This window comes from Akebia trifoliata, chromosome 14 (assembly GCF_017979445.1).
Source record: "Akebia trifoliata isolate Shusen 1 chromosome 14, ASM1797944v1, whole genome shotgun sequence".
Lineage (NCBI taxonomy): Eukaryota > Viridiplantae > Streptophyta > Magnoliopsida > Ranunculales > Lardizabalaceae > Akebia > Akebia trifoliata.
The window spans coordinates 30,184,201-30,195,015 of NC_141388.1; the positions used below are offsets into that span (position 1 = coordinate 30,184,201).

General features: G+C 32.5%; 1 protein-coding gene across 1 annotated transcript; it reads right to left on the bottom strand.

Annotated features, from left to right (window-relative positions):
* Window positions 1–4,641: 4,641 nt before the first annotated feature.
* LOC147386716 (protein trichome birefringence-like) lies at window positions 4,642–8,916 on the bottom strand. Its single transcript, XM_086423191.1, has 5 exons — window positions 7,931–8,916; window positions 7,431–7,623; window positions 6,954–7,147; window positions 6,692–6,850; window positions 4,642–5,367 (listed from the first exon to the last, which is right to left on the bottom strand). The coding sequence occupies exons 1-5, from the start codon at window positions 8,683–8,685 to the stop codon at window positions 5,013–5,015; spliced, it is 1,656 nt and encodes a 551-aa protein (XP_086279317.1). The 5' UTR covers window positions 8,686–8,916; the 3' UTR covers window positions 4,642–5,012.
* Window positions 8,917–10,815: the final 1,899 nt, after the last annotated feature.

Here is a 10,815-nt window from a genome sequence, read left to right on the forward strand (position 1 = left end):
CCTGACCCACATATATATATATATATATATGTATGTGGTTCCCGTTCAACAACAAACATTTTGGCAAACATTTTGGCAAAACATTTTTCAAAACATGGGTTAGAGGTTTTGGAATCAGCTGATTTTTGGTGAGGATGATCTCTACGGTGAGGAGATCATCCTCCCCAAAAATCAGCCCATTCTAAAACTTCTAGCCCATATATATATATATATATATAGGGGCAGTTCAGCAGCCCTAAAGTTTGCCAAACATTTGTCAAAACCTGGGTTAGAAGCTTTGGAATGAGCTGATTTTTTGTGAGGATGATTTCTATGATGAGGAGATCATCCTCACCAAAAATCATCCTATTCCAAAACTTCTAACTCCATCAAAAGTGATTTACAAAAATTGGACAGTTCACGATTCTTCAACTTGTAAACTAGGGTTAGAAGTTTCAAAATGAGCTGATTTTTGGTGAGGATGATCTCTTCACCGTAGAGATCATGCTCACAAAAAATCAGCCTATTCCAAAACTTCTAACCCCATCAAAAGTGATTTACAAAAAATGTTTGGCAAACTTTAGGGTTGCCGAACCGCTCCCTATATATATATATATATATATGGGAGCGGTTCAGTAACCCCAAAGTTTACCAAACATTTTTCAAAATATGAGTTAGAAGCTTTGGAATGAGCTGATTTTTTGTGAGGCTGGTATCTAAGGTGAAGAGATCATCCTCTCCAAAATCAACTCATTTTGAAATTTCTAACCCTAGTTTACAAATTGAAGAATTGTGGATCGTCCAATTTCGTAAATCACTTTTGATAGAGTTAAAAGTTTTGGAATAAGCTGATTTTTGGTGAGGATGATCTTCTCATCATAGAGATCATCCTCACAAAAAAGCAGCTCATTCCAAAACTTTTAACACATGTTTTGAAAAATGTTTGGCAAACTTTGGGGCTGTTGAACCGCTCTCTATATATAATTAGCATTTTTATAAGTGATTTTTCGCCGATAATAAACATCCATAGTCACCAAGTTTGTGAAAATAAGTTGGCAAGGAAAAGTTTCAAAAAATTTGGTAAAAAAAAATCGAGGTAGATTGAGGGCCGTGTAATTGTTCTCATATTATAACATCGAATCCCATGTTAAACTACAATAATGAAAAAACCAAAAACATATGTTGATATCCTCAATGGATTTGTATGCATCAAAATTTAAACGGCCCCTTGTAGTCTTCTAAGTTAACAAAAGGCTCACCAAATCACAATTGGGCCCACAAATCTAAATTGGGGGTCTGTTAATCGGGACGGGTCTCATATGGTTTGGGTTTGAATTTTCACAGATAAAACCTATGATCTAACAAATCCAAGTGATCCATACATTAAATATTGAGTTTTATACCAAAGTAAATGAGTTTGGCCCAATAATGATCCATATAATCCTTAAAATTGGATTTGGACAAATTTAGCATTTTAAACAAATCAATTAAACCCCTTTAAGTTGGGGTATAATTGGAAAGCTAAATTATCTTTAAGTTTATAAATACAAGAACCTCTCTTATTAAAGGGGGATTTAGACCACTTTCTCTCAAAAGATAGAAAAAAATTTAGCCTTTTAAACAAATCAATTAAATCCCTTTAAGTTGGGGCATAATTGGAAAGCTAAATAATCTTTAAATCTATAAATAGAAGAACATCTCTCTTTGAGAGGAGATCTGGATCACTTTCTCTCAGAAGATAGAAACTCTCCCTCTAGAAAAGAAAAAGTTCTCAAGCCCTCCTCTAGAGACAAAGGAAGGTTCTTCAGAGATCCAGACTCCGACTAAAGAGAAGATCAAGCATAAAGTCCTTCTCCGGAAGTCAAGAAAACATTCTCAACCGATAAAATGTGAAGTCCGGAGAGAAGAAAATCTACAGAAACCTTTACAGAAGATCAAGCACATAGCAAAACCAACGTCAAAGCATCATTCTCAGCTAATAAAACACGAAGCTCGGAGAGAAGAAAAGCTACATACATCATTATCACTATTTTATATTTAACTATTAATCAGAGGAAACACTGAGAGTTGTATCTTTTTTTCATCAAAAATCAATAAAATTATTTACGATCTTATTTCACGAATCTCGAGGTAGTTTTGTTGAAATTTATTGTCGACAGGATCCACAACAAGTAATTACAATTTTACAACTCCTTCATGGTTTATACTGTTTACATTTTATAAAAATTACAATCATTAGTTGAAGTTAAGATTTATCAATTGATCAAAATCAATATCATCCTCATTTGTTGTCATTATCTAATGCTGCTTATTAGATAAAATGGTCATCGTCATCCTCTCTTATTATTGTATTAAGGTCATCTTTTTTACTTTTTTTCAATTTAATTGTAACATTCATGTAGTTCGCGATTTAATTATAAAGTTCTAAAATTCATAACTAATTAAGAAAAATTGCGATTCAATCAGTGAAGGACAAAGTCATAATTTAATCGCGGCTTTTTCAATAAGTAGTAGAATTTTATGACTATGCTTGAGATCGCAAATGTTCCACATCCGAACTTTCTACTAATGTTTTTTTTCGTCAACATTGTCATCTTCAAGCACTAGTGTAATTAGGGGTGTCACCCGAAATCAAATCGGAACCAAAACCAAAAACCCCGATTACGGTTCCCTTTTTATTGGAACCGATAAGAGCTGGTTCTAATATGAAATCGATCGATAGGAATCGGAACCATTGGGTTCTATCCAATGGGTACCCGTGGATATTTGGAACTAATTTATTTTGTCATTTATTTCTCACATTATACTTGATTGGAGGTTATCCCATATTTTAAAATTAACATATATGATATAAAGTTCTTCAAATTCCATATAAACTAAATATTTAAACTTAAAATAGGTCATTTAAAAAAAATTATTACATATAGAAGAAATAAATTTTAATTTTTAAAAATAAAAGTCATTAAATCATCTTTCTAGTGAAATAAATTATTATTAAGTTGATACTTTACAAATGATTTGTTGTTTTTCTCATAATGATTTTGAAATAATTTTTCTCATTCGATTCTTGAGAACGATAACAGACGGGTACCTGTGATTTTTGACGGTTCCGATTTCAGTTCCACTTTTAAAATTGGAATCAAAATCAAAATCAACAAAAACCAAAATCGATAAAATATAGTGATTATGATTCTAATATTCATTGGAATCGAACCGAAACCCACCCCTCTATAATACCTATTAAAGAGTCTTTACTGATAAAATTAAAATAAAACTCCCATTCAGAGATTGATAAATTTAAATAATAATTATAAAAAAACACTCTTCACTCGGCCCTCATCTATTCATAAGGGAAAACTCATTAATAAACTTTTGAGAAGGGACATGTTTGAAAATGCACCTAGAGTTTTGGGGTAATATCTTAAAAATCATGGAACTCAAATCATTGAACTTGACAATTTGAATTGTTGAGATTAATCATTCAAATCATCAATCTCAGTGATTTTATGTTGAAACATCGAGATCAACAACTGTAATTTATAACAAGGTCGATTTGACAATTCGAATCATTGATGTTAATGATTCATATCCAAATGTCGAGATCAATCAGATACACAATTATTGATCTCTCAACAATTGGAATTAAAGTTAATTCTTAATTATTTGAATCGTCAATTTGATAATTACAATCGTCACTCTCACCAATTGAGGGGGGGGATTAAGAAATAAAAAATTTACTAAATAGACCATCAAAATAGAAAATTTACTAAATGGACCATCAAAATAGTGAAAAAAAATTAGGTGGTTTTTAAACAAAATCCTACCATTAATTTTTCCAATATATAATACACTAGTCAAACAATATAGCACACAAAGACAAAGGTCAAGCACCAGAGGACTTGTACAAACACAGGACTAGTAGAGAAATATCAAGAACAGTTAAATTTCTAAAAACAGTAAGGTCAAAGAACATAGAAACATCAGACATGATTGAATGGTTGAAAAAAGAAGAAAAATTCGTATCCCCATGTGCACTAGACTTTAAAAAAAACTCAAAGTGTAACACAATAAGAAATTATTTTCATTAAAAGCACCCAAAGTGTTCCAATGTTTCCTATAATTCAATCAAAATTCATCTATTTTGAAGAGGAAACTCATTTAAATATCTAAAATAACATATATTTCCATTGATCATTATTTTATTATAACTAATACAAAAATAAAATACACTTAGTGCTCCAAATTCTACATATTAGACAACTTTTTCTCCTTTTTTATTCTTTTGTTTTTTAAATAATCATATTGTAAATTATGATTAGTAATTAAGTGTTGTGTAAATGTCTTGTATTCTGTTAGGAGTATACTGAGTTGAGTTGTCGTGTTGGGGATATTCTATTTTGGGAGATGGACATGTTTTTTCCCGACTCCGATTTTTTATTCGAGTACTATGGGTAAGAACAAAAATTAGGAAAATTCAAGAATTATAAAAATGGTCCTTAAAGAATAAAATAAGTGCTTTATGGATTTAAAACTAATTCAGTAGATCAGAAAAAGAACATTTTTTTTCCAATTAAACTATTTGTGGATTAATTTGGAGAATAATAAATTATTTCAACAAACCAGTAATAATTAAGGGGGGAAAAGTTAGTTATAATCACACTGTAAAATGAAGACTAATGTAACATTATTTCACTTAAAATAAACAAAAGTTCAAAAAGAGATTTACAGTCTTCAAGCGCCTTGGGGCTAAAAGAATATTTCGTGGTGGGAATACAGAGAGAGATTCATCCCCCACTCTTCCCAGATATAAAACAAATAGATCCTTTACAGCTCACACCACCCACTCCAAACAAAACCCACTTCACCTCTCTCTTTCTCTGTCTCTGCTGCTTCTCATCATAAAAAACACTCTTCCTTGGATCTTCTCCAGGTTATTTGTATCTTTCCAAAGATGAAAAATATTATATGATACACATTAATTTAACAATTAATTAAACATAGCTTACTAATCTTTGATTTTCTTTTATGTTTACCTAAGGCCGCTTCGTTTGTCGCTCTTGTTGCTTCTGTTTGATTAGAAGTTGTGCATAGAGGAGTTCGTTCCATGTGTCGGGAACTCCGGGTAGGCACCAATGGCTGCAGTCTTGGTACCTTAACGGAGATCTTCGCTCCTCTACTGACAAATTATGTTTTCGGTAGATTGATGGGTGAGCCTCTTTCCTGTAATCGGTCATCCTTGTGATGTTTAGGTAAGAGACGGGTATTTTCATCCCTTTGAGCACTGTCTCCAACACTCCCATCTTCGGAGGATATTTCATTAGATAAGTCTCATTCTTGATGGGTTGAGTCTCGCTATCACATTGACCACCCGAATTCCATTGTCCACCCCTACCAAAACATGACAAAAGAGGAAAAAAAATTGTTTGTTATGTGAAACAAAAAAGTAGTAAAGAGAACTAACAACAAAAATCGCACATAAAAAACTCTACGTGGTTCAGCAGTGTGCCGGCATCCATGGATCAGAACAAGAACAATCACTTTTTTTTTTTTCTTTCCTTCGTTTTACAGCCCTAGAGATCTCTATTTATAAAACTGGGAGTTGCTAAATGAGTCTGTCTCCCTAAAATAGAAACCCCTCTAAAAAGAAAAAAACCCTTTAGAAATATTACATCATTCCCTTTTAGTAACCTCTAAAAAATTTGGTCCAGCAGCTCTGCCCCCTTCACCCCAGCAATTATAATACAAGACATTTTCTCAACACTTATTTCCTCATTTTAGAGCTCTAATGAGTATAAAACAAAGATGATGGAAGAAACTAAGACCTGGGTATTATGACATTAGAGTGGATTTGATTAAATTTACATGAATTGGAAAAAGAAATTGAAGTTAGCAGAGGAAACTCAAAGATTGGAATCTAGAATTTACGGTGTTCTTATTTCCACACAATGTTCCTAATTCCTCGTCTCAGAACTTAATTGATGTGAAAAACGAATCTGCAAAGAGAACAAAAACAATTGCACAAACACAAGGTTCTACATGGTTCAACAGTGTGCCTACATCCACGGATCAGAACAAAATCCAACCACACTATATTCTTCTAAATTACAGCCCTGGAGATCTCTAGCAAAAACCGAGAGCAGAGAATACGTTTCTCTCCCAAAGATAGAAAACCCTAGACGTGCATACCCCCCAAAAATTCGCTTAGTCAAAAAGACTGACCAGGACCTTTTTTGAAACAGAGTGGGCTCACCCCGAATGTTTTGCCTCTAGAAGCTAACAGAATACAAGACATTTAAACAACGAATGGGGATGAATCAAAGAAAATGGAAGAAACTAGTAAAATAACAGTGAGCTATTTACTTATAAGCTGTCGCAACTTTGCCAACTTATACACATTTGTTTTCTATAACTAAGCCATAGTTTTAAGAATTTAGAGCAGATTTAATTCAATTCACATGAAATGGGCAAATAACATTAAAGATAGTGAGGGAAACTCGAAACTGGAATCCAGAATTTTACAGTATTCTTATTCCTCATCTCATCTCAAAGTTTTAATGGGGATGAATCAAAGAAGATTGAAGATACTAAGACATGGGTATTAAGAATTTAGAGTAATTTGATTCAATTTACATGAAACAGGAAACGGAATTGAGGATAATGGGAAAAACTTAAATATTGGAATCCAAAACTTAAGTGTTCTTGATTCGATTACCTGAAATGGGTAACTGAATAACCCCTAAAGAAAACTTGGGTCTTGTTAGGATTTACATTTGCATCGACCCATCTTGCCCATGTTGTCAGTGCTTTTCGAAATGCCTCGAGAACTTTCAATTGTCCATAGACATGGCTGCCTTCTTGGTAATAATCTTTCCTGCAAGTGGTTGGATCATTTGGTGATTCTAGTTTAGTTTCTTATAATTGAAGAAATAAAAATAATAAAAAAATACAACAATCATGAGAGATAGAAAAGATACCCTTTTGAAGTCTTATCATGAGTCCACCAGTGTCCCGTATTGAAGATGATGATATCTGCAGTTCTGTATTTTGACGACGATCTCTCAACTAAATCAAGTCGAAGCGTTTCCTTCTTCGATCCATTCGTGTCGGGCATTTCCCATTCTTGAACCAAGAATGGAGATCGAAAAAACTCAACGGTGCAATTATAGTCCTATTATCCATCAAATCCAAGATCATCATCAAAAAATAATAAATGAAGAACAAATAAGTTTTACTAAAAATGAAACTAAGAAAAAAAGAAATCACAATGAACAATAACCTTACTTTAAATTGCACTGCTGAGATTAAAAAAACTCAGCAGTGCAATTATAATCCTAATGGTCCATCAAACCCCAGATCATCAAACAAATAAATTCCACTAAAAAAGGAAACTAAGAATCAACAAAATTCTACTAAAATTGAAAAAAAGAAATCAGGATGATCAACAGCCTTACTTCAAATAAAAATGAGTAAGAACCCTCTGTGCGAAATTCGCGTCGACCAGAAGCTTCAAAGACCTTGCTTTTATCTTTCAATGAGTTTCTAAGAATGCAAACTAGAGATTCCCACATGTTTCTATTTAGAGAATCACCAACGAAAACCAACCGTTTTCCTCTCAACAATTCCAACATCTCTTTCCCGTTCAACCTTATTAAACACACGCACACAAATTGATCAATTTCAGTAAATTTGTAAAAAATCCATGATAGAAAAAACTGGAAGAAAAATAAAAAATTGTACCTTGTGAACAAATAAACAAAACAAAACAATAAATTTTACTAGATTTGAAGTTTTGAACAAAACCCATCATAGAAAAAAACTGGAGAAAAATTAAAAATTGTACCTTGGGAACAAATAAACAAACCCAAATCCATAAATTTCACTAGATTTGAAGTTTTGAACAAAACCCCTAATAGAAAAAACTGAAAAAAATATATATATATTAAAATTGTACCTTGGAAGATTACAACCCTTGGGTTGCCATCTAAGTTTCTGATAATCTCCATCTGGTCTACCATTAAGATAACAATTGAAAGGTTCATCAATATGAGGACAAGATCCAGGAGAGTAAAGCGGATGCGAATCATCCCTCACCCATTTCCCATCAAATATATCACATTTCATCAAAGAATTCAAAAAACCCATCGTTTTGTTCTTCAAAATCTGATCTTTAGTCTTAGTAGAAGTAGTAGTTGTAGAATTAGTAGAACCAGTGGAATTTGAAACCCTGTTTTGCTCTACAACCCCTTTAAGAGTATGATTCGAATTAGTAGAAGTTGTGAAATTTGAAACCCTGTTTTGGTCTACAACACCTTTAACAGTCTTATTGGACTGTAATTCTTTTGATGGAGAAGTACCCATTGATGGATTTGAAGTCTTGTTGAGAGATTTAGTGATGTTTTGGCTAATTTGTGAAGTGGGTTGAGATGAATTGGGGAATAAGTAAGAGAAAAAAGAGGAGAACTGAGATCTATTAGAGGAATCATCAGAAGTTGCGGAAGAAGTAGAGAAGATGTTGCGGAACCAAGGAGAAGAAGAGTTACTAGAAGGACTGAAAGCCAGGAAAGCGGTGAAGGCAACGAAAGTGAACATGAACCCATAAGCAAAGAGTGCTGTTTTTCTTGTTTTGAAAATAGAGAACAAGTTTTTGAAGTCTGTGATTAGATTTGTTCCACCATTTGTGGATATTTGCTTTACTGTATCCGCCATGGCGGATTTTTAACAAAAATTGTGGAAAACAAACCCTAAGTGAGAGAAGAAGATGAAGAACAATTGTGTGTGTGAGAGAGAGAGCGAGAGACAGATGTGGAGACGAGAGAGAGGACTCTGGGGAACTCGCTTTTTTGAGTGGAGAGGAACGATGGACAGTTTGTCGTTTGGCAAAGTTGTATGTAAAATTGTAAATGGTCACATTTTTTCATTTTATATCGTTAATGCCACTGACTTACCATTGATGAAGACCATGAGGTAGGGAGCAAACTCACTCTGCAAAAATGGAGAAAATTTACCATTGAATTTTTTAGCCCATCATCTTCAACATCACTAAATACTTACCTCTTCTTTAGATTTGAATGTTGAAGAAAATAAAATTTTGAGAGGGAAATGTGAAATAACATTTCATGATTAATTGATAAATTATTGACTTAATTGATTGGACTCTTATTTTAAGAATCTTACTAATATTTTAAAAAAATTAACTAATTTTGATATTATGGTACACCAAACTAATTTTGATTTATAATAGATAGTCATTCTAGATATTCAAGGGGTATACACTCCAATCATGTTATCTATAAGTTTTTTAATTCAACTCAAAATGAAGATAGATAATGCATTAGAGGCTTATAAAATTTAAAATGACTCTCCAAAATAATAATTAGGGGATGAAAAGTCCAAGCTTATTATTTAAAATGGATATTGAAAATCCCACTCTCCAAGACACATATTTTGGATTTAACTCTTAGAAATACTTAGGAGGGGTCAAGCTCTTGTGGATTGATCCAAAACCCGAACCATTTATTCATGATTCAAGTCTATATATTTTAATTTTAATAATGAAATAGAGTTTGGTAGATCTGAATAGAGGTGCAACTTGGTTTGGTTTGAGGTCAAATTTAAAATGACTCTCCAAAAAACTAATTGGGGGATGGAAAGTCCAAGCATATTATTTAAAATGGATATTGAAAATCCCACTCTCCAAGACACATATTTTGGATTTAACTCTTAGAAGTACTTGGGAGGGGTCAAGCTCTTGTGGATTGATCCAAAACCCGAACCACATATTCATGATTCAAGTCTATAGATTTTAATTTTAATAATGAAATAGATTTTGGTAGATCTGAATAGAGGTGCTACTTGGTTTGGTTTGAGGTCAAATTGGAATCGAAACGATATAGGTCGATTCCACTAAATAAGAATTAGATACAAACCAAACCAAATTCCATTGGAACCAAACCGAACTCAAGTCACTTTGGTTCAGTTCGATCTACAAATTGCCAATATTTTATAAATTGTAAGTAATATTTTTTAATGAAAAAACAAACATATAATAAACATAAAATTTCATACAATAATCATTAATCTATTCATAAAAAGTCATTAGTTTATCCACACAAAAAATATTAATCCATGTCCTATCTCCTAAAATAATTCATAATAATTATTATTTATACACACACACACACACACACACACACACACACACACACACACACACACACACACACACACACATATATATTTCTATACTAGCTTGATCCGAGAATTGAACCAATTTGATCGATTCTCCATTTTCGTAACTCAGAACCGAATCGCAACTTGTTCCAAACCGAACGAAATCACCCCGAAGCTATTGGTTCGGTTCTCGGTTTGAACCGAACCAAGTTGCAATCCTAGATATCACTGATGTGAACATGTTTTAGATTTGTAATCTCAATCTAAAAAACATTATGAAATTCATTGTTTTACTTGAATCTATCTAATCTTATGATAATAAGACTAACATTAATCTATGAAATAAATGGCAACAATAGTTAAGATTTCTCATCCAATGATAAGAGTTGGTCATCTGGTTAGAATTATGGTTTATTATCTCATTTTTGAATTTATCTATTATGCTATCATAACTAAAATCCCAATTTACATCTAGTACCATCGATAAGTATTTTTTACAATTTTTTTTTTTTTTGTTTTTTATTTTTTACTTTTTTAATAAAAGTCTAACACTCACTATTAGCCATGGAGCCTTAAGTAAGGGTAGAACTTGGTTTTGTTCAAATGGAGAACTTAACCTAACCGATAGCTTTGGGCTGGTTTGATTTAATTTAGAACAAGTTGTGA

Excerpts from the sequence above, each read along its gene's own strand:
- LOC147386716 (XM_086423191.1), bottom strand. The coding sequence starts at position 8,685 with ATGGCGGATACAGTAAAGCAAATATCCACAAATGGTGGAACAAATCTA. Across the intron at positions 7,624-7,930 it reads AAGGGTTGTAATCTTCCAAG|GTTGAACGGGAAAGAGATGT; the intron begins GTACAATTTTAA and ends GTGTTTAATAAG. Across the intron at positions 5,368-6,691 it reads TATTCAGTTACCCATTTCAG|GGGTGGACAATGGAATTCGG; the intron begins GTAATCGAATCA and ends ATGTTTTGGTAG.